We start from the raw sequence: 24,250 nt of genomic DNA on the forward strand, positions 1-24,250 counted from the left end.
AGAGGATTGTCCAAAAAGCCAAATAAATGAATTGTGATAAATTATATGTTGGACATTAGCAGTTTTCATAACTAGAATGATGAATGACCAAATGATTTATCATCCAAAGGGATGCTTCTGAGAAGGAAAGGGCACACTGCCCACAATTAACAAAAACCAGGATAAGCCAGGATATTTGGTCATCCTCCTCATGGGGACATCTAATGACAAAACTACTTTGGGGTTGTTTTTTTTTTTTTTTCAAAAGGCAAGACAAAACAAACTAGCTTGCTCAATATGCTGAACACTGGTCCTTTTTTGATTAACTGCTTTGGTACAGTAAAATTAAGGAGAAGGCAATGGCAACCCACTCCAGTACCCTTGCCTGGAAAATCCCATGGATGGAGGAGCCTCGTAGGCTATAGTCCATGGAGTCCACAAGAGTCGGACACAACTGAGAGACTTCACTTTCACTTTTCACTTTCATGCATTGGAGAAGGAAATGGCAACCCACTCCAGTGTTCTTGCCTGGAGAATCCCAGGGACGGGGGAGCCTGGTGGGCTGCCGTCTATGGGGTCGCACAGGGTCGGACACGACTGAAGCGATTTAGCAGCAGCAGCAGCACAGTAAAATTAAACTATTTAATCTGAATATAAATTATCACTGACAACTGTTAGAAGAGGAAGAGAAATTCAGTCGGTAATTGCTCAATTTTCAAATGGCTCTGATCATTAGAAAAAATTTCCCCTTGATGTAAAAATTAATCATAATAGAAAAGTCTGCTGGTTACCATTTCTCAGCTTAAAAATATGCATTTTGTGTTTTTAAGATTACCCACTTCCAATATTGACCTGGTTGGCAGAGAGCTCACCTCCAACCCCAGCCCTTATTGGCTGTGGTCATCAGGAGTCCCTTTGTTGAGAGGATTCTGAGGTCACCTTAGGGCCAGCAGCAAGGCACATGGTGATGTGTTAATGGTGTTTATAGGACACATGGACTATGGGGCAGTGACAGGTGTGGCAAGTATTGCCATCCCAGATTTGGAAATACACCTGTTTTTACAATAATTTTCTGACAGACATCCAATACAAAAGAAATAATTACACCTTGTTGATCCTGCTTCTTCTACCTCAATAAGTCTGAAAGTGAAGTGATGTCGCTCAGTCGTGTCCGACTCTTTGCGACCCCATGGACTGTATGTAGCCTACCAGGATCCTCAGTCCTTGGGATTTTCCAGGCAAGAATACTGGAGTGGGTTGCCATTTCTGTAATTAACACATCAGCTACACCACAGAAGAACAACGTCGTCACTCTTAACTAGAATGAAGACAACCACCTCATGATTTCCACACATCACTGTTTACAACTCTCTCAGTCCAAAATCAAAACAAGGAAGGTCACATTCTTAATACCTGAATAGAAAGCAGTAGAAAAAAAAAAAACACAGTAAATATGTAATTAATTGTTCCTCTGTTTCCATCCCTTACTTGTTTGGTTGTTTGTGGGCTATATTTTTATCTACTAAGTAATAAAATGAAAATTAAACTTGTTTTTCCTCTTGTAAGCAAATACTAATAGCTCGATTTTAAAAAACTATTTTCTGCATTTATTTCATTACCATATATTTTGCATTATTTATCCTTCATACAGAGAGATCTCTTTAGTGTCTTGCAATGAGGAAAATTTTTAAAAGATATAGTTGAAACATTTTTTAAAATATAGAAGTCTTCTCTAATATTTCTGCTGCTTTTGTGGCCATGAAGTATGTTTCATCTTTGGATCTTAATTCTCTAATTTAAAAAAATTGGGCAGAATTAAATTTGTGTTGAGAGAGAGCCCTCTTCAGATTGCAAGGCAGCTTTTGACTACACAAATCTACTTTTCTAAGAGTGAAATCCGATTGAAGTGGCTTTCCAAAATATTTTGTGGAAAGTAAGAATTAATAGATGGCAACTCTTTGTTCATGCTCCCCAAACAGGAGACAAATTCATCAGGCAGCAGAGTTTGTTCTGGAATAGTTTCATTCAGTAATGCATCTTCCAGAAGCATGGCAGTTTCCCCCTCTATTGAGTTTTGCATGTCCGGAGGACTGCATTCTCCTTGATTTAAAATGAGGTTTAATTCTTCAAGAAATAGTGTGTTGCTTAGTGAATTTGTACTTGAGACAGAAAAAGCAAAATCAGGATATTTTTTAAACCTGGCATTGTTTCCCAAGTTTAAGGAATCAGCTGGTGGTTCCAGAATTGAGGAAGCTGTTTCATCATCATTGCTGAGATGGTTTCCCCCAGGGAGAAAACTTGAAATCTGGGGTTTATATCCAGTGTTGAGATCAGGAATATAAACAACTGTAGTGTCGGTGAGTAGTGATTTCTCCAGGCTCTCTTTTCTCTCCAGGCATCCTGTATTGTTTTCTTTCTTGTAGCCCATGGGTTTTTCTTCTGGGAGAATGATTTCTATCTCTGTAATCACCGGATCAACATATAGGACCTGTTCGCTGGAATTGTTATTCATAAACTCATTTCTTTCCTAGGAAGGAAAGACACTTTTATTTTACAAAAGACATTTAAAGGAGCAAACTGGGTAAATGAGGACTAGAATTTTGCTTTCCCTCGACTTTCCTTTCCCCCTTGCTTTTCTTCATAGTGTTTCTCTTCCCATATGATTTCCTACTTTTGTCTTGTTACTCTGCTCCTTTCCAAAGGTTTGTTAAATTCTCCCAGGAAGGGATTGAGGAAAGGAGTAATAAAAATAATCCATGCTGTAAGCACATGTCTTTATTCATGAATTTTAAAGAGAAAGAAGCCTTCTGCTTGTTAACTTACATATTATCTCAGTGCCTTTTAAAATTTTGGAATATTTTGTAATATTATAGAGCTTTACTAGAAGAAATACTTTGTTGCTTAAATAAAAGCCACCTGATGTGAAGAACTGACTCATTTGAAAGACCCTGATGCTGGGAAAGATTGAAGGCAGGAGGAGAAGGGGACAACAGAGGATGAAATGGTTGGATGGCATCATTGACTCAATGGACATGAGTTTGAGTAAACTCTGGGAGTTGGCAATGGACAGGGAGGCCTGGCGTGCTACAGTCCATGGGGTCGCAAAGTTTTGGACAGCCTGAGCGACTAAACTGAACTGAAAAGGGCACAGAAAATCCTGTTTTGCTTCCATTTGAGAATAAAGTTGTGGTAAATGCTTTGGGTTGTGCCTCCAAAGGTGGGCAGCTGCTCACAATTCAGACATGTCTGTGGTGATCAGTCAGGAGGGTGGATGAAGATAGTTTTTATTTGTATAAAAGCCTGATGACTTTTCTGGTAAGAGAAGGGCTCATGGCCTTCCACCTAATGGGTGGCTTCCTGGGGCAAGTAACTCCCACCCAACATAGTTATAAAATTATAGCTGCCCGCTATTGTGGAATGTTTGAGTCCTTCCAAAATTCATATGTTGAAGCCTTGTGATGATATTAGGAGGTCGGACCTTTGGGAGGTAATTAGGTCATGAGAATGGAGCCCTCATAAATAGGATTAGTGTTCTCATAAGAAAAGACACAAGAAAACTGATCTCTCAGTCTGCCATCTGAGGATATAGCAAGAAGACAGCCGTCTGTAAGAGAGCTCTCACTAGGAACCACATCTGCTTGTGTCTTGATCTTGGACTTCCCACTTAAGCTGCCCAGTCTGTGGTATTCTATTGAGCGTCCTGAACTGACTAGACTACCACCTCTTAGTCTTTTGGCAGAAAGCAAAACCTCATCTGAAGGAAACCCTAAGGTTCATTTCTAATTCCAAGAGCTCAGGATGGGAAGGAAGCTTGGCAAAAGGAAGACCTTGAATAAAGCAGGGTGAAATATCATTAAATTTTTTTCAACTCAGCCTCCCCAGGGCCTTTGCTAGGTTTGTGTTGGGAAGGGCAGACATATAGTCATGGATCAGATGTAGTCAAAGGAACCAGATTTGCTATTGTAAACCAAGAGGAAGGGGGTGTTTTTCCCCTCTTCAGGTTGGCAGCTGAATGGAGAAGTACATAGGGGTCAGACCACAGTGAAGGACACAAAGCAAGGACTAGTCCAGAGTGAGGACACTGAAGGAAGAGGAGAATCTGATCACAGCGAGGTCAGGGACAATTGTCTGAACCACAGAGTGTTCCCAGTTCCCCAGGATAACTAGTGGGGGAACAAGACAGAGTGACTAAGTGGAATGAATATCAAGACCACAGGATTTATCAGCTGTAGTTTACTGACTGTGTACTTGCCCTTCAGCCAGTTGTTAACTACTTTATTCTATGTATGGGTTCAGTTATTCCAGACCACCCCTTCACTATGTACAACATTACCTCCTTAGAGTCAACCACGTCCACACTCTTTCCTTTAAGTATCCAGTGACAAGGATCCCTCCTCCTGTTCATGGTAGGCCTTTCCTCCTCAACCCTTCATAGTCTTGCTTGCTCAATCCTTGCCCTACCTCTGCCACCCCATACTAGTCCTTTCAAGCCCACCCAATTTAGTACAAATACAATTCTGAGTCCACACTGCTCTGTAGCTATTGTTACACATAGGTTGCATCAGTACCATCAGTACTGAGAGCATTTGACCATGTGTCAGCATAGCCCCTTTCTTACTTCTCTTCTAGTCTACACTCATCAAAAGATGTCTCCACGTCCATCCCCACTTCTTTATCTTCTATTCACTTCTAACTGAACCCTTGGATGGACCACTGGTGACCTGCTCCTTGTAATATTCCATAGGCACATTACACTCCTTATAAGCCCTCTACAAAGTCAGCACTGAGGACTCTTGCTTCTTGACACTTTGCCCACCCCTCACAATGCTAATTTTTCACAGTGGTTTTCAAACCCTTAACAGTGTTCTCAACACTGGCTGTATAGTGGATTCACATGGGAAAATTTGAAGATGCTGACACCTGGGTCTCCCTACATCAGCCCTCCTCCCCAAAGATCCTGGTCTCCCTCAAAAGATTGTGGCCTGGGAATCAGGATTCTAAAATGCAATCATGGCTGAGAACTGTTGCCTTAAGGACTTATCTAGGGCTCTGAAAGGAGATGATTAGCGGGCTCACTAGATCTCCAGACAGAACCACTTTTACTTGTTTTGCAATACTTGTCTACTTCAACATCATTTGAACAGAGGGTCCCTAGGCTAAAAATAAATTTAAGCTTGAAAACTGTTGGTTGGTCAAATGAAGTCTGAGTTCCATAATAAGGCCTCCTGTGCCTTGATCCACTCTACATGCAGTGCTTAGTCACTTCAGTCATGTCTGACTCTGTGCAACCACTCTGCATTCCCCCATTATTCCAGCCACTCCTCACATCAAATGTTTCCACAAAGCCACACCCAGCAAGCTCTTCTCACCTCTGCACCTTTGCTCATGTAGCCTCCCTATTTTGAATGTTCTCTGTCTCTCCTGAGCAATTCCTTCCCATCTCTTAATATATTTCCTCTACATTCGCATCAAGTTTGGTCTCATTTCTTTCACTATACTACGTTGCTGCATTTCAATGCTTAGATGATGTGTCTGTCCAATCAACTGAGTTTTGAGCCCCTTGACAGCCAGGCCAGAGAGCCAGAAAGTTAAGAGCACACATAGCAGATTCTTCCCTCTCCTCCATAACCAGCAGCTGCTCCTTCAAAACCTGCAAGATCCCCAATTGCCTCAGGAGCTTCCCAGGACAACCTTCTATTCTTTGTTGAACTGGAGACCTGATCTACCCCTGGTGACACCATCTGCCACAGTCTCCTCACATCCATCTTCTCGAATTCCACTGGGTCTCAGGAGGAAAGTAGTATCTTCCTTGGGCTCCACCTGCTTCTCCAACTCGTGTAAAACAGAAGCCCCTTTGTGTCTCTGAGGCTCCTTCTATTTAGATTTTATTCCCTGTCCCTTCGATCTCTGGGGACACCTACAATTGCTTGGCCACCAAGTAGCTCTGGCACCTGGCTTACAATCTTGTTCTTCACTTTTCTCTTTTGAATAACATTGCTTCTCTCTTCCATCTCTCTTTTCTTCCCCTAACCCATTCTCCCATCTCTCTTAAGTATGATCTGAAATATGTACAGTTTTATTTCTGCATATGTTTATACAGTTGTGCAAATATGCACACACATTTATTTATTTTAATGGAAATTCTACTTTAACTATTGGACTGTGCTCTTGGTCTCAGCTGCCATTTAGTTTGTACTTAATGGTGTTTGATTACCTGAAGTATTTTCACAACTTTACTGTTTTCCATATTAGGAATATCTTCATAGAGCCATTTTGGTATTAGCAATAAGATTCTTCTTTTAATTCTAAAAAACAAAAAATGACACATTAAGATAAGTATCTTACTGGAGGACTGGTGCAGGCAATCATCTTGGAGATTAGGAAATAAACTAGAATAGAATACATAATAAAAGTTAAAATTTCCAATGCAGGAACTAAGATTTCCATCTCTTTAAAAGTTATATGGGAAATTGATTCAGGATCTTTTCAGATGTCCCTCTTCTCCATATTGCTCTGCCTCCAAGGAGTCGGAACATTCCAAAGCACTCATGCTAGATTCAAGATAAGTGGGAGAACCACCCAGGAAGTGAAACTATACATGCGTTAAATATGGCAAAGCATTATAAGTGGAGACGTTAGTGTGGAAAAGTTTGTAAAACTTTAGGGATAAATGTAAAACTTTCCAAGGGGAGCATAACCATAAAGAAATATTAAAGAAGAGAATGTCATATAGGAAAACTATAATATTTGTGCTCCTCTAATTGTAATGATTCTAAATAAGGTTGAGAGAGAGTGGTAGCCACAAACTTCCCTTATGGGGAAGTGGTCAGAGTAGGAGCCTGGAGAAATTGTCTTTCAGTTGTATGGCACAGAGAGAACACCAGTTTTTACTTCACTTGTGTACTTATTAAGGATCTCTGGGGTTGTGTGACAGAAAGAAGAGGGAGAAGCTATGAACATCCCACTTTTCCTCCGAAGCTACCCCTTGGCACTGCCACTGTGTTGAAAGCACTTTCTACATTTATGTAAACACTGATTTGAGAAAAGAGGTTGTCTTGGGAGTTTAGGTTGGGAGCTTAGAAAAGACTACAGTGAGCTCTGGCACATTATTACATGTTAACAATGCACCACACAATCAGGCTTGCTTATCTGCTTATGCAGCTTCTGTAAGAACTTCAGCTAATTAACAATCAAAATGGCTGCACAGACTTTGCTAGCTCAACTTGACCTTGAATTGTAGCATAAAACTAGTTTCTTTACATATATTTATACAATATTTTATGGTTCAGTTTCTTTTACTATTTCATATCCTTTAGCATACCTAAAATTAGAACAAATTGGTAAATTCATGATACTGTAGTAAAGTTTTTATACAGAATACTGATACAGTGAGAAAAAAATATTCATTCAATATCACGATAATCCAAGTCATGCCCCAACCAGTAACGCTGGAGAAGCTGAAGTTGAATGGTTCTATAAAGACCTACAAGACCTTCTAGAACTAATACCCCCAAAAGATGTCTTTTTCATTATAGGGGACTGGAATGCAAAAGTAAGAAGTCAAGAAACACCTGGAGTAACAGGCAAATTTGGCCTTGGAGTACAGAATGAAGCAGGGCAAAGGCTAATAGCATTCTGCCAAGAGAATGAACTGGTCCTAGCAAACACCCTCTTCCAACAACACAAGAGAAGACTCTACACATGGACATCATCAGATGGTCGACACCAAAATCAGATTGATTATATTCTTTGCAGCCAAAGATGGAGAAGCTCTATACAGTCAGCAAAAACAAGACTGGGAGGTGACTGTGGCTCAGATCATGAACTCCTTATTGCCAAATTCAGACTGAAATTGAAGAAAGTGGGGAAAACCACTAGACTGTTCAGGTATGACCTAAATCAAATCCCTTATGACTATACAGTGGAAATGAGAAATAGATTTAAGGGACTAGATCTGATGGACAGAGTGCCTGATGAACTATGGATGGAGGTTCATGACATTGTACAGGAGACAGGAATCAAGACCATCCCCAAGAAAAAGAAATGCAAAAAGGCAAAATGGCTGTCTGGGGAGGCCTTTCAAATAGCTGTGAAAAGAAGAGAAGTGAAAAGCAAAGGAGAAAAGGAAAGATATTCCCATTTGAATGCAGAGTTCAAAGAATAGCAAGGAGAGATAAGAAAGCCGTCCTCGGCAATCAATGCAAAGAAATAGAGGAAAACAATAGAACGGGAAAGACCAGAAATCTCTTCAAGAAAATTAAAGATACCAAGGGAACATTTCTTGCAAAGATGGGCTCAATAAAGGACAGAAATGGTATGGACCTAACAGAAGCAGAAGATATTAAGAAGAGGTGGCAAGAATACACAGAAGAACTGTACAAAAAAGATCTTCACGACCCAGATAATCATGATGGTGTGATCACTCACACTCACCTTCTAGTGGGCCTTAGGAAACATCACTATGAACAAAGCTAGTGGAGATGATGGAATTCCAGTTGAGCTATTTCAAATCCTGAAAGATGATGCTATGAAAGTGCTGCACTCAATATGTCAGCAAATTTGGAAACCTCACCAGTGGCCACAGGACTGGAAAAGGTTTTCATTCCAATCCCAAAGAAAGGCAATGCCAAAGAATATGCAAACTACTGCACAATTGCACTCATCTCACACGCTAGTAAAGTAATGCTCAAAATTCACCAAGCCAGGCTTCAGCGATATATGAACCATGAAGTTCCAGATGTTCAAGCTGGCTTTAGAAAAGGCAGAGGAACCAGAGATCAAATTGCCAACATCTGCTGGATCATCAAAAAAGCAAGAGAGTTCCAGAAAAACATCTATTTCTGCTTTATTGACTATGCCAAAGCCTTTGACTGTGTGGATCACAATAAACTGTGGAAAATTCTGAAAGAGATGGGAATCCCAGACCACCTGACCTGCCTCTTGAGAAATCTGTATGCAGGTCAGGAAGCAACAGTTAGAACTGGACATAGAACAATAGACTGGTTCCAAATAGGAAAAGGAGTATGTCAAGGCTGTATATTGTCACCCTGCTTATTTAACTTACATGCACAATACATCATGAGAAATGCTGAGCTGGAGAAAGCACCAGCTGGAATCAAGATTTCTGGGATAAATATCAATAACCTCAGATATGCAGATGACACCACCCTTATGGCAGAAAGTGAAGAGGAACTAAAGAGCCTCTTGATGAAAGAAAGTGAAAATGGAGAGTGAAAAAGTTGGCTTAAAGCTCAACATTCAGAAAACTAAGATCATGGCATCCGGTCCCATCACTTCATGGCAAATAGATGGGGAAACAATGGAAACAGTGGCTGACTTTATTTTTCTGGGCTCCAAAATCACTGCAGATGGTGATTGCAGCCATGAAATTAAAAGACACTTACTCCTTGGAAGAAAAGTTATGACCAACCTAGATGGCATATTAAAAAGCAGAGACATTACTTTGCCAACAAAGGTCTGTCTAGTCAAGGGTGTGGTTTTTCCAGTGGTCATATATGGATGTGAGAGTTGGACTATAAAGAAAGCTGAGCACCAAAAAATTGATGCTTTTGAACTGTGGTGTTGGAGTAGATTCTTGAAAGTCCCTTAGACTGCAAGGAGATCCAACCAGTCCATGCTAAAGGAAATCAGTCCTGAATGTTCATTGGAAGGTCTGATGTTGAAGCTGAAACTCCAGTACTTTGGCCACCTGATGCGAAGAGCTGACTTATTTGAAAAGACCATGATGCTGGGAAAGATTGAAGGCAGGAGGAGAAGGGGATGACAGAGGATGAGATGGCTGGATGGCATCACTGACTCAATGGACATGAGTTTGATAAACTCTGGAAGTTGATGATGGACAGGGAGGCCTGGCGTGCTGCAGTCCATGGGGTTGCAAATAGTTGGACACCACTGAGTGACTGAACTGAACTGAACTGAAGGATAATGGGCAAATGGGGCTGCTAAATGGGGCTGAACTGAAGGAGAATGTGCAATGAGGCTGCTAAAACACTAACAAAATTGGTTCAAAGTGATGAATTCAGACACTGCCACACTTTTCTTCAGACTGACTCAGGGGATTTATTTGGGTAGAACTTGAATCAGTTTACAGCTTAACTACTGTGAAGAATCCAGGCACAGTAGACAGACTTGAGGCACATTGAGAAGACTGCATAGGGACAGAAAGAACATGGGCTGAGATGTCAGCTGCCTTTGGACTCCTGGCTTAGTGTTTGGTGATCTTGGTTTGAGCACTTACCCTCTCTACACTTCATCTAAATCATCTGTAAAATAGGTCACTCAGCTTTTCTGGCAGGTTGTTGCAAGGATTAAATGAATGATATTTGTAAAGAGTTTGGCATGGATAGATTCCCTGACGCTCAGTTGGTAAAGAATCCACCTGCAATGCAGGAGACCCCAGTCTGATTCCTGGGTGGGGAAGATCCCCTGGAGAAGGGATAGGCTACCCACTCCAGTATTTTCGGGTTTCTTTTGTGGCTCAGCTGGTAAAGAACCTGCCTGCAATGCAGAAGACCTGTGTTTGATCTGTGGGTTGTGAAGATCCCCTAAAGAAGGGAAAGGCTACCCACTCCAATATTCTGGCCTGGAGAATTTCATGGACTGTATAGTCCATGGGGTCCCAAAGAGTTGGACACAACTGAGCGACTTTCACTTTCACTTTTTGGCATGGATGCATACTCATTAAATACTGTTCCTTTTATTTTGCCTTTTTCTCAGGAAAAGTGTTGATGAATTTTTAAAATAAATCACATAGTTGACTACATTTTGATGGTACAAATATATGGTCTAAATGAGAAAACAAATTCAACAAAAACCTACCCAGTTCGAAGCGATCTGTTAAATATCCCAATCAAAGATAGAACTGACAGCATAACAGCAAAGAAGACCATTCCCAATAAAAGTCCAATGTCTTGTTTCCTGTTGTCTGAAAGGAAAGAAAAATAATTTTAGCTATAATTTCCATCTTGGCTACGTGATGTGAAGAACTGACTCATTGGAAAAGACCCTGATGTTAGGCAAGATTGAAGGCAGGTGGAGAAGGGGGTGACAGAGGATAAGAAGGCTGGATGGCATCATTGACTTAATGGACATGAGTTTGAGTAGACTCCTGGAGATGGTGAGGGATAGGGAGGCCTGGAATGCTACAGTCCATGGGGTCACAAAGAGTTGGACACGACTGAACAACAACATGTGATACCAGAATCACTGTTCTCTCTATTCTGCTCCAAGTGAAGGTCATTAATCTCAAAGGAAACAGGAAGAAGAAATAAAGTTAACCTTTACCTCGGGCTGTAAAGTGACTGCCATTCCAAACTGCACAGCAGTATCTTTTGTTTGAGAAGATTGGGTTGCACGGATCTGAGGTCAGCGGGTTTCTGGAATTGAGTCTCTGGCAAATGTGGTCAGTGTTAGACATTTTTTATGAGCTTGTGCTTGCATATTTTATATTTAAAAAAGTGTAGTGATGAACCTCATTTGGTTCGTCTGACACAAGTGAGAATTCCCAATTGCTTGTGACAGAGGCTAAAGCTGGCCACAATCACAACTGAGGTTTTTTTTGGTTTGTTTAACCTTTTGTACAAGACAGAAGTTATGTACAGTTTGTCACCATTCTTCAAAGTTGACTGTTCATGAATTTCTTCCTGCTGAAAAAGGGCACTCTACTTAGAGCAATATACAAGAGAGAAATTCAAATTGTCATATATTTTGCACTGATATTTTATTTTAGAAACAAGGCTTATTTTGAATTTTGAAGTAGAATTAATCACCTGAAATCTTTAAATAAATCATATATTCAACATGTATTACCTGCCAGGCCCGTCACATTTTCTCGCTGCTGCTGCTGCTGCTAAGTCGCTTCAGTTGTGTCCGACCCTGTGCGACCCCATAGACGGCAGCCCACCAGGCTCCCCCGTCCCTGGAATTCCCCAGGCAGGAACACGGGAGTGGGTTGCCATTTCCTTCTCCAATGCATGAAAGTGAAAAGTGAAAGGGGAGTCGCTCAGTCATGTCCGACTTTTAGTGACTCCATGGACTGCAGCCTACCAGGCTCCTCTGTCCATGGGATTTTCCAGGCAAGAGTACTGGAGTGGGGTGCTATTGCCTTCTCCACATTTTCTCCCTAGTACATGAAAAACCTTATTTTCTGTTTTCAAAAGTAGACTATAATTGAGACATGATTTGTCACATGGGACATCTAAGCCATGCTGTGTATTGTCTCCTTCATCCTCCTTCCTCCCTTTGACAAACATTTATCAGATATTTACTACATGACAGGCACTGAATCAGCCCTACCCTAGTTATTTCCCAGCTGCACCTAACATACACTTGGGGGTCTCCAGGCTGTCCAGCCCCTCTCCTAAAGCCAGCTGGTGGGCTGGGGTCAATGTGGCTTAGTTCACTCCTAGTCCCTGTGGGGTATGGAGTTAGTGTTTTCCTAGGAATAAAATACTAGTGCTGAGAATTTCAAGCCACTAATGGGAGGACTGACTGCCAGACATTAGAGCCTAGAAGATGATGGAGAATCCTAAGTTAACATGGGATCAGGTAAAGGGGTGTGAGGAGTAGAGCAGAGTGACCAAAAGTACAAGCCGAGATACCTGGGTTCCAATTAGATACTGCCATTTATCAGCTCTGTAACCTCGGAGCATAATAATGAACTTGCCAAAGCTCAAGTTTCCTCCTCTGTAAAATGATGTCTACCTAATAGAGCAGCCATGAGTTCCTAGCCTCCACAGTTCCCACAGCAATACCAAGGTGCTGGTCTGTGTAAGCATCTGTAATTAGGGATCTTTACGGAACCTAAGCACTTGGCTCATAATTGATTCACATAATACAAAATTTAGAGTATCCTTACATTGCTTGGTCTTTATAACGCTTACTGCCACCTTACTTTTCTTGTTTTGTTTGTTGTTTACCTCCTCCCAACACACATTCATCTATCTAGAAAAGAAACTTCATGAAGACGGGCTTTGTTCATTTTTTTCGCTGCCTATTCCCCAGTACTCAAAATAGTGACTTAGAATATGTGCCTGGCAACACAGAATGTTTTTTAATAAATAAATAAAAATCCAAAGAACATCAATATTGTCTGCAAAAGTTTTTATACTGTTCCTGCCATATTTCTGTGCAAGGAAATAAATGTTCCACAACCTGATCTCATATCTTTTTATGCCTAAAACATTTTGATATGCTTATCAATGGAAAATATCTAGTCATACTAACAAATAAAATGGCAGCTGGTTTGTGTAAGAGAAGGAGCACAATAGACTTTAGGATTTGGAAAATCAGATTTGAATTTTAGTTCAAATAAGTTCCTCAATGTCTCTGAGTTCCAGTTTTCCCATCTGTAAAATAGACTCATAACACTTACCTCAAGAAGTTATTTTGAAGATTGAAAAAGATGAAGTACATGAAACTTTTAGCACAAGGTAAACACTTAAATAATGATATTTTTTAGGAAGAATTTTTGAGGTCTTGAGCCACAGCACCAACTGAAATGAACATGTTTTTAACCCAGAGCAAAAGCCGGCAGAATCTACTTAAAACACTCCTTAAAATCAATTTTAAGCAGATTTTTGTTGGTTATTTTCCAGTGTAAATCATGTGGCATATCTTACTATCAAGAACTTATGCGTAACGTGATTTTTCAGTATGGAGCATTTAAATGAATGATTGCTAAGACTACTCAACAAACCTAAGCAGTATTTTCTTACCAGAAGTAAGGTGTTTTTTAAAGATGGAAGCAATTAGAAGTCCAGAATTCTGAGTATCATGTTGGAATGATTTCATTGTGACCTGAGGAACTTAAACAAAAAGAAAATAGTATAAGCTTTTCATTCTTTGCACTCAGGTTACCCAGTTTCCTAAGAGAGTTTTTTTACTTGTTTGGAGATGAATAAAGTAAACCACTAACTTTAATAGACTGCAAAGATGGAGTAAAAGCCTTCTGTATGTGTGTCTTTTCCTCTTTTTATTAAATTGGATAAATCTCAAAGGAGGAAACATACAAAGGACGATACCTGGAGTTTGTAAGACTTCAAGATGTGTCCACTAATTTCATGAGACTTCTAGGCAACAAATACCAAGGAGCTTTATTTCATTCACTGAGCCAGAAGAAAATGCACAACCGGTCTCTACTTGATTCCTTCCAATAGGTGATGCAATAAGGTTTAGGTTTCCTTAAGCGCCTCCAAGATGTGACACTTTTGCCTTTGCATAATCTTCAAGATGCTGTTGGCAAACAGCATCTTGGCTCCATATAAGAAGCCCAGTTTTGATTAGCAGACACTTTGAAGTTATAACATAAGGGTGGAATGCCATTAATGACTTCCCTCTGCTCCTTCCCTGCTGGCAAGGATCCTGGCCAGCCCTGTCTACTCATAAAGGCTCTCAGAACACTGCTAATGAAAGCTTCTGACCAGGGTGGGGTCATCTAGCTTTCTTGATAGCTAACTCATTTTCAGTCTGAACTCAAGAGTTCTGGAGCTTCCTCACCCAACTCCTCCCTCTTGATAATTAAAAGCTTCCAGAGGTGATTTCAAGGACACGATTCTCCCAGTTGATGGAAGATGTTCCTTAAAGTGGTTCTAAGCTCTGGATCCCCAATAGGGCCACAAACCCTGTGTATTCAGTCATTCTGATTTTAGTGTTCAAATTCTTCTTTTAAAAGAATTACAGTGGGGGTCAGGGAGAGATCACAACTTGAGATGTCCTTAACTGCTACAGGGATATTACAGGCTTTTATAACAAGCTATGTGGCTGGGGCAACTCTTTTTGACAAAAATATCAGAGTTCCGATAAAAAAGGTCCCTATGGGTCTTTGGAAATGATTATAAAAGGCTGATCTGGTTGCAAACACAGGCTCAACTGTAGAGGAGTTTTCTGAGAACCATGGGTAGGGAATTCTAGGAGATGAAAACATCAGAAAAGCCAAAAGTTCTTTCTTGTGTTTTTATCTTGCTTCTCCACAGCAAGAGGGAAATGTTTCACTCTGAACTGTGCATGCTGCATGCTCAGTCGCTTCCGTCGTGTCTGACTCTGTGCGACCCTATGGACTGTAGTCCACCAGGCTCCTGTGTCCATGGGATTCTCCAGGCAAGAATACTGGAGTAGATTGAAGTGTCCTCCTCCAGGTGATCTTCCCGACCCAGGGATCAAACTATCGTCTTTTATGTCTCCTGGGTTCTTTACCACTAGTGCCACTTGGGAAGCCCTACTCTGAATTGTGACAAATCAGAAACTCTTTCTGGCTCCTTGGTGCTTCTGTAAATCTCTTTTTTCCCCTGAGTGTGTGGTTCCATCACCAGTGGCCAACAGCCAAGATTATTCATCTAATTTTAAGAAAAATATTACATTAAAATGTAATACAGGTTTATAGCATATGTTGCTGGATTATTTTGTTCTCACTTTTATTATTTTTGAATTAGCATTTTATTTAAAAATAATATACAGTGTTGCTAGCTTTTAAACACAGGTTAATATAATTCTGTTGCATAAACTGTAGGTGGTTATTTGGCAATGAAACATCAGTTATTAATTTGCATCACATAAAAATAATTTTCATATCAGACTAGGGTTTTATTAGCCCTAATAGAGAAGAAACATAATCTTCCTTTAGAGTCTTTTGTTATCATAATTTCAAATTGACCAGGTTAGAGTAATGAAGCCATTTAAAAAATGTGCTTAATTGTGAGAAGGTGATTTCATAAAGAATCATGTATCTGAAGTAAGACAATTTATAAGCAAAATTGTCAGAGAAGAAATCAAGTCAATGATAAATTTTTAAGCATGGGACTAAAATGAAGCCATGTAGACTATATATTCTTCACAGCATACTGCCACCAAGTGGCTAGGTCATTTTTTTTTAATCACACATAATATTTTTCATTATAAAATCAATAACTGTAAAAAGAGAAAATAATTTTAAAAGAAAAATAAAAGGGAAAAAAAGTCCTAACCCTTAATCCAGCTTCCATGACTAAAACATTGTTTATATCAACTCTGATGATCAGTTTATTGCCTAAAACGCTAGAAAAAAAATCTCACAGTATTTTTGTTATTTGTTTAATGTCTGTGGTATTGTCTGTAAAGAGACAATTCTGTCTCTGCAGCAGAATATTAAATTATGCTTATTACTCTCACAGTACATATTTGAGTATACTCAGAAACCCCAAATCATCTCTAATTTGGTAAAAATTTTTATATAATTTATACACACTGACATTGGACACTAGAGTTAGTCTTAACAGAAGGGAATGTGTTTATAGGGAGTTGAGAATTTTTTTAAAAAAAGATGTAGTTTCTTATTCTTGGACAAAACTGGAAGCAAAACTGCATTCTTTGGCCCGCTGAATACCAGCTTAATTTAATCAGATCTACTCAAAAGGAATTAACTTTTGCAATAATGTATTCCATCTGTGTCTTACGGATAATGTCAAACCAGTCTCCTCAGCCTTTGCCTCCACGTCTACCATGGGGCAAAATGTGTTTTGTTATTCTTTTAAAGTGATGATTTATTGAGTACTAATTATGTTCCAGATAATGCACTAGACTTTACATGCTTTCTCTCATTTAATCCTTACAACAACCCAATCAGGTAGATAATACTGTTGTTCTCATTTAAAGACGAAGCAACAAAGGCATAATAAGGATAAATGACATGTGCAAAGTCACCTAGGCAGAGATCCAAGAGTAAAAATTCCTACCTGGTTCTGGCATGTGATTTACGCTGGTCGCTGGCCCCATTAATTAACAATCTCACCTTCTATCAGGATGGCTGCAGGTGGGGCAGCTCAGCCAGCCCAGCAAGCAGAGCTCCCTGCTGAGACTTAGCCGTTGTCCCTGGGGGCTGGCCAGTGTGCTAGAGCTGCCTGGCCTTGTAGGGCTCAGGACCCACCTCAATGGCCTGTGTTTGGACTAACCCACTGAGCACTGATTCTTAGACTCTTCCAGCCTAGAGTTATTTTCTTCTGAACACCAACTATTTTATACAAGCTACGGTGGCTCACAAAGTAAAGAATCTGCCTGCAATGCAGGAGACCCAGGTTCAATTCCTGCGTCAGGAAGATCCCCTGGAGAAGGGAATGGCCTCCAGCATTCTTGCCTAGAAAATTCCATGGACTGGGGAGCCTGGAGACCTACAGTCTACATGGTTGCAAAGAGTCAGACACGACTGAACAAGTAACACACACACATGCTAACTACAAGATGCTTGAAAAACATAGAAGAGTATGAAAAAGAAAATACAATTTTGTATTTGTTCAAAAACTAGAAACAATCATTTTTTTTATATTTGTTAACAGTCTTTGGTGTATGTCTATGCCCTAGTGGAGATTATGCTCTTTACTAAATGTTGTGTCTAGGTTTTTTTATTCAATACTACATCATGAACATTTAAAAGTTTTATTAAAACTTGTTCACAGTCATCATAGTACTGGCAATTAAATATTTCATCATGTTTGTACTGTGTTGATTCTATCACTCTCCCATTGAGAAACTGTATAGCTTGGTGATTTCAAATAACAGCTTTGGATTTAGATGAAACTGTTCAAATCTTTGCCAACAAAGGTCCGTCTAGTCAAGGCTATGGTTTTTCCTGTGGTCATGTATGGATGTGAGAGTTGGACTGTGAAGAAGGCTGAGTACCAAAGAATTGATGCTTTTGAACTGTGGTGTTGGAGAAGACTCTTGAGAGTCCCTTGGACTGCAAGGAGATCCAACCAGTCCATTCTGAAGGAGGTCAGCCCTGGGATTTCTTTGGAAGGAATGATGCTAAAGCTGAAACTCCAATACTTTGGCCACCTCATGTGAAGAGTTGACTCATTGGAAAAGACTCTGATGCTGGGAGGGATTGGGGGCAGGAGGAGAAGGGGACGACAGAGGATGAGATGGCTGGATGGCATCACTGACTCGATGGACGTGAGTCTGGGTGAGCTCCGGGAGTTGGTGATGGACAGGGAGGCCTGGCGTGCTGCGATTCATGGGGTCACAAAGAGTCAGACACGACTGAGCGACTGAACTGACTGACTGACTGTTCAAATCCTGGCTCTATCACCTGGAGTTGCATGGCCCTGGGCAAATTACTTAACTGCTTTGTGACTCTGTTTCTTCATTTGTCATATTGGATAATAATAATAATGCTTCATTGTGAGGTTTGATGAGATAGTTCATACAAAGTGCTTAGTACCATGGCTTATACAAATTAAAAGCTTAGTAAGCATTAGCTATTGCTATTATTGGACTTTTAGATTGTTTCCAAATTCTTATTTTATAATTAGCTTTTAAATAAATTTTATGCATCAGACTTCTTTTCATATCTCTACTTATTTCCTAAGGCTAGATTTCTAAAAGTGGAATTGTTAGGCCAAAGGGCATAGATATTTTTAAGACACCTTTATTTTTGTCCTTGCCAGTCTTGGTGTTAGAGCCACACTAACCAAGACCTGCATCTTAGAGCTTTGACCAGAGCTGACACAGGGCCCTTTCTAGACCTTTCCTTCTGAAGTTTCTAGGTATTTTAGAAAGAGAAGTCATACTAAAGGTGTGTTTTTCAAGTTAGTGAAAGTTTTTTTCCTGTCTTGTCTGTCTTAAAACATAAGCATCTCCTTTTGATTTATTTCTTTTTATTCTCCTTATTCTAATAATCTCAACTGTTTCACAGCATTTACATGCTATCTTCCTAGGCTAGTTTAGTTTTATGGTTGGAATTCAACATTATTTGGGCCAAGGGTAAAGATCTGACTATAGTCCATGTCAGATGGCAAAGCAAAAGACAGTAGGCAGAACTATCAAATAGTCACCAGAAGCTCTGGGCAGAGAAAAGGATACGTCAGAATAAACTCTTTACCATGCCTTGAAAAACAAGTCGAACAATGAATCATTTCATGAGTTACCATGTCATCCTCGTATATTAAGGACAGGAGGTCGTGCCTAGACATATTCAAGGGATTATCGTCATGCTTATATTCCTTACAGTTGAGGGAGAAGAAGGTAAGAAATCTGGGTATGGCAGTCATATCACTAAAGAGAAAGAATAAGAGAAGGAAAAGGTTAAAAAAAAAAAAACGGCAGCCACCCAGACATTTTCTTGAGTGTCATGGATCTCACAGAGGTGAGGATCTGATATCAAAGTGTAGCAAACTCTAGGCACAAGCATGGGCAGCTTCCAATTTTACCTCGTGGTTCAGGATTTTTCAAAGGTGCAGCCTGGCTATCAAGCCCAGCATGTACCTGTTCCTTAGTCTGAACAGTCTAGTGGACATTTGCCATTTTTCAGTTGCCCAGCTGCAGGACCTACTTCTTTGTGGGCATCCTAGAGGAGGTAGGAGGCAGGTAGGGTTTCCTACTGTGGTAGCCTCAGTGGAGCAGAGAAACCCTCTCCCTACCCCATCCCACCCGCTCCCCAGCCAGCAAGTGGCTGCAAGCAGATGACCTAAGCCTCACTCATCAGATACCCTTCTCCCCAACTCACACGTGGCTCCAGGAAATCACTTAGAATCCGATACAGATGCAGCAGCTATATCCAGAGTCTGGTGACAGCAGCACCAGTGGAGTGTCTGGGGCTCAGGGAAGCAGTGGCAGGGAGCACAGTGCCCAGTGCAGAATCCTCACAGGAGTCTTCCCCGGCTGAGATTTTGGCTGGGCTTCTGGCTGCCCCCATCCCTTGGATCCTATCTGTGACCATTTTACCAGCCTTTCTACTACTTTCCAGCTGTCGTTCCAATAATTAATTCCTTTCTGCTTCAGAAAACCAGATTTTATTTCTTTTGCTTACACCCAATCACAATGAAAAATGCTATAGTGGGTAAACATTGCAATTTTTGGTAGTGGGTGGTTAGGTGAGGAGACATGGTAGGACAAATATCGACCCCACAAAGATGTCCATGCTCCAATCCCTGGAATTTGTGGATAGATTACTTTATATGGCAAAAGGGATTTGAGATGGGGAGATTATCCTATATTCAGGAGTGAAATTTCAAGGGTCTTTATAAGGAGACAGGAGGGTCAGAGTCCGAGAAAGAGATTGGCAGATGCTATGCCTCTGATTTTGAAGATGAAAAATGGGGCTGCAAGCCAAGAAATGCAGACAGCCTCTAGAATCTGGAAAAGGCACTGAAACTGACTCTGAGTGCCTTCAGAAGGAGCATAGTCCTGCCAATACCTTGGTTTTGGTGCAGTGATGCTTATTTTGGATTACTCACCTTCAAAACTACTAGAAAACACATTAGTATTGTTTTAAGTTACTGAGTTTATTCTAACTTCTAATAGAAGTGATAGGAAACTAACACAGGAGAGTAAGACTTCCTCATGGAGAAGCATAATCTTTATTCTCTATTATTTGATTGTAGACCTCAGAGAAATTGTGAAACTCTTATGGATTGTTCTTTATTCTACAAAACCTTTGTGGTTTACTAGGGACAGGATCCAAAGAAGATTAAATAAATCCAGATGAAGGATCTAAAATCATCAGTATTTCAAAAAACCCCACTCCAGTACTTTTGACTGGAAAATCCCATGGATGGAGGAGCCTGGTAGGCTGCAGTCTGTGGGGTTGCTAGAGTTGGACACGACTGAGTGACTTCACTTTCACTTTTCATTTTCATGCATTGGAGAAGGAAATGGCAACCCGCTCCAGTGGTCTTGCCTGGAGAATCCCAGGGACGGGGAAGCCTGGTGGGCTGCCGTCTATGGGGTCGCACAGAGTCAGACACGACTGAAGCGACTTAGCAGCAGCATACATATTTAACCCAGTTTAGTAACCACAAACCTACAAATTTATAATCCATCTTAATATGAATGAATCAGAAATCTCTTAATTACAAATAACAGAATTTTTGCAAAGTACACTCTGTGTGCCACTTCTAATTTGCATTATATTTATTATCACCTATATTTGGTTCCATTGGTATAACATTTGTTTTTTCTTTTTGAGCCACTAAAATCCTGAAAAATTAATGAGAATCTTTGAGTCACTGGTAATACAACCAATGGTATTTTGTGAGAACAAAGTACAATGTGGTTTAATATCTTGCTTATACTTGCCTTCCTCTGGAGAACCTCCAAAAAACAAACAAACAAAAAAGACTATGATTTCTCTGGGAATCTTTTCTACTGCCAAGTTGTAATTCAAGCAAGTTAATTAGTCATTGTGAAATGTAACTGCCCTTCCCTCAGGCCCCTAACTTGTCATTAAATGGATTAGAGGGCCTGTACCTTTTCTTCATGACAAAAGGATCTGTATTACAACACAACTGAAAAACATTCCTGCCTAGAAGTTCTCTTCTCACATTTTTTCACATCAGTAGGAGTGAAATTAGGAAATTCATGTTCAGATTTTCAGTGTCGGTTTTCTGTGCCCACAAACTATCTTTTCCTTTTTGTGCTATTTCTGCACTGCTTAATGACTCCAGGAATTGTTGCAGTGACTATCCAGGTTGGTTGGTCTAGAAGCTCCAGTTTCAGCAGCCTCTGGAAGTTTTCAGTGCCTCTGCTGAAACCTCATATCCAGAGGCAGAGAGCGTCTAGGCCGAGGGGGTAATTTGGAACATGATGGTTCACTGGAGCCATGGTCCTGCATCCTATACTTCTTGAGATCCTGGGGTGCTCAGGGACTGAGGAAGTGGTGGGCAGGAGGAAAAGGAGGCAGAGGTGGAACCATAATACTAGAGAGAATGGCCTGAGATTCTCATGTATCCACCCTTTTTTGCCCCCCAAAACCATGTTACTAAGGCAATGGCTTGGGCAAGTAGTTCTGACCCTTTTTGTCCACACACTTCTCCCTCTTACAGGGTGTATCCAACCTCCAGAACACTGGTTTTTACACTTGATAGATGCTGCAGAAATACCACTTGATAGATGCTGCAGATATACCACTTGATAGATGCTGCAGAAATACCACTTGATAGATGCTGAGGAATTGCATTTTTAACTGGTACCCAAGCATTTCTAATGCAGATGATGATCCTCAGAGAAGCACTGCTTTCAAGACATTTACTGAACCAAGTTCCAGCTGGAAAAACACACTGTGAATTTCCCTGTGGTGCCTTGTCTCGGGCAAGGTCACCTTTTCCTCCTGTACTTTGTCCTTGTCTCTAACTGCCCTATCCTATCCCAAGGTTCCTATGGATTCATTCTCATCACTCTAACACAAACCTGCTTCCACATCTGGTATTCATGCCAAAGTGGAAACAGTTGATAGCATCTTATGGCTCCCTCTTCTCTCATGTATTTGCATTTCATAACAAACATTAAAAGAATTAAAAGAAGCTCTGTTGGCATATTAGCTAAGGTATAGAGGAGGATTTGGTTAGGTGATCCAGAGGAGGCTGACAAGGGACCCTCTGAGGTCTCTTAGGAAGGAAACCAGCAGAACTACAGGGTGAGTGCTGGAATCCTGCAGCCTGCCTCATTCCCAGGATCTACCATTTACCAGCTTTATAATGTTCAGCAAACTTCTTAATCTCCTTGAGCCTCATCCTCCTCTGTACAATTGGAATAACAGTTTTATAGGGCTGCGGTGATGAGTAAAATTCTTATCACAGTGCCCGACACATAATAAGCATCCAATAAATGTTAGCTGTATTATGTATTATCCTGAAGTCACCTGGATTCAGCCACTGAATTAGCCTCTTGTTATTATACGAGGATAGAAACATAGTAGTCTCTAATACAGGGAAATTTGTCCCATAAAGTCTGAAAGTATATTCTGAGGTTGATTTATTTTTTTCTTTTTTAGTCCCCTCTTATGATTATCCATGGTTTTGCTTTTCTCAGTCTGTTACCCTGGTCAGCTGGATTCAAAACTATTAAATGGAAAATTCCGGAAATAAAGAATTCTTAAATCTTAAACTGTGCACCATTCTGAGTAGTGTGATGAAAGTTTGCATTGTCCAGCTCCATCCTACCCTGGATATGAATGATCCACGAATTGGGCCTGTCAGTCATTTAGTAGCCATCTTGGTTATCAAAACAACTTTTCTGTATTTTGGTGCTTATCTTCAGGTGACTCTTATCTTACATAATAAGGGCCCAAAGAACAAGCATAGTGATGCTGGAAATTTGGATATGCTGAAGAGAAGCTGTAAAGTGCTTCCTTTAAGTGAAAAGATAAAAGTTCTCAACTTATTAAGGAAAGAAAAATAGTTCTACGCCAGGCTGTATGGTAAGAATAAATCTTCTGTCCTTTAAATTATGAAGAAGTAAAAAGAAATTTGTGCTAGTTTTGCTATCATACCTCAAACTGCACAAGTTACAGCCAGAGTGTGTGATGAATGCTTAGTTAAGACTCAAAAGGCATTAAATTTGCACAATAAGGTATTTTGAAGTTGAGAAAGAAACTACATTCACACAATGTATATTATGTGTACATTGCTATAGTTCTATTTTATTACTAGTTATTGTTGTTAATCTCTTGCTGTGCCTAATTTATAAATTAAACTTTATGTTTTATTTACAGGAGAAAAACATAGTATATATAAAGCTCAGCACTATCCATGGATTCAGGCCTCCACTGGGGTCTTGGAATATACTCCCCATCCATATGTGGGGGGCTACTGTGTAAGGCTTTGTTTTCCATTGAAGTCTAAATACTCTAAGGATGAAAAAGCGAGTATGTCATTTAACCCTTATTATAATTTGGTTATACTATAAAATGATTTCATTTGGTTTCTTTTGGAGACCAGGTTTTTAAAAGCCAAGGAAAGGCGCTATCCAGAGGGAAAGTGATACAGAAGGATGCTAGGGTCTGCAGGAAAGCCATACCTACTTCACGATTTGTCCTGCCGTGCCATCTGGGCAAAATTTTGAAAACGCATTGTTACAAGGATGAATCTATTTAGTGGTACACAAATAAGAATTTTAGACCACAGAAACAGGAAATTCCTCCATGAAGGGAGGATTACTGCCTGGGCTGTGTTTCTTCATACTTGATCTTAGCCAAAAGGCCAAAAAGCGATGTTTCTCCATAAATAAATAAATTGCCAGGAAAGTTTGGCCCCAAACTCCACTACTAAACAAGGTAATTAAAGTATTAAGAAACTATCTTTTTATTTTTTCCATTATGAAGCAATTCAAACTTCTGTGGTGAGGTTTAATTCTTACTGCTTTGATTTATATGTTTGTTTATAATGCTGTGTGCTTTTGGTTAGATTTGTGCTTTGTCTGTCTTCTCTAGGATTAAGGGATCTTTGTCTCCTTCTCTGACTGAAGTTAGGCGAGTATCTAGCAAGTGCCTGATGTGCAGTATAGGATA

General features: G+C 40.2%; 1 protein-coding gene across 3 annotated transcripts in view; it reads right to left on the bottom strand.

Annotated features, from left to right (window-relative positions):
- Positions 1-1,410: 1,410 nt before the first annotated feature.
- IL23R (interleukin 23 receptor) overlaps positions 1,411-24,250 on the bottom strand; it is a 77,288-nt gene continuing 54,448 nt past the window's right edge. For all 3 annotated transcript variants that reach the window (XM_061411657.1, XM_061411659.1, XM_061411656.1), the window contains exons 8-11: positions 13,716-13,805; positions 10,819-10,924; positions 6,194-6,284; positions 1,411-2,506 (exon numbers count right to left, since the gene is read on the bottom strand). In XM_061411657.1, the coding sequence (XP_061267641.1) occupies positions 1,856-2,506; positions 6,194-6,284; positions 10,819-10,924; positions 13,716-13,805 (938 nt within the window). In that variant the 3' untranslated portion in view covers positions 1,411-1,855. The remainder of the gene's footprint in view (positions 2,507-6,193; positions 6,285-10,818; positions 10,925-13,715; positions 13,806-24,250) is intronic.

The sequence above is a fragment of the Bos javanicus genome, chromosome 3 (genome assembly GCF_032452875.1).
Source record: "Bos javanicus breed banteng chromosome 3, ARS-OSU_banteng_1.0, whole genome shotgun sequence".
Taxonomy (NCBI): Eukaryota; Metazoa; Chordata; class Mammalia; order Artiodactyla; family Bovidae; genus Bos; species Bos javanicus.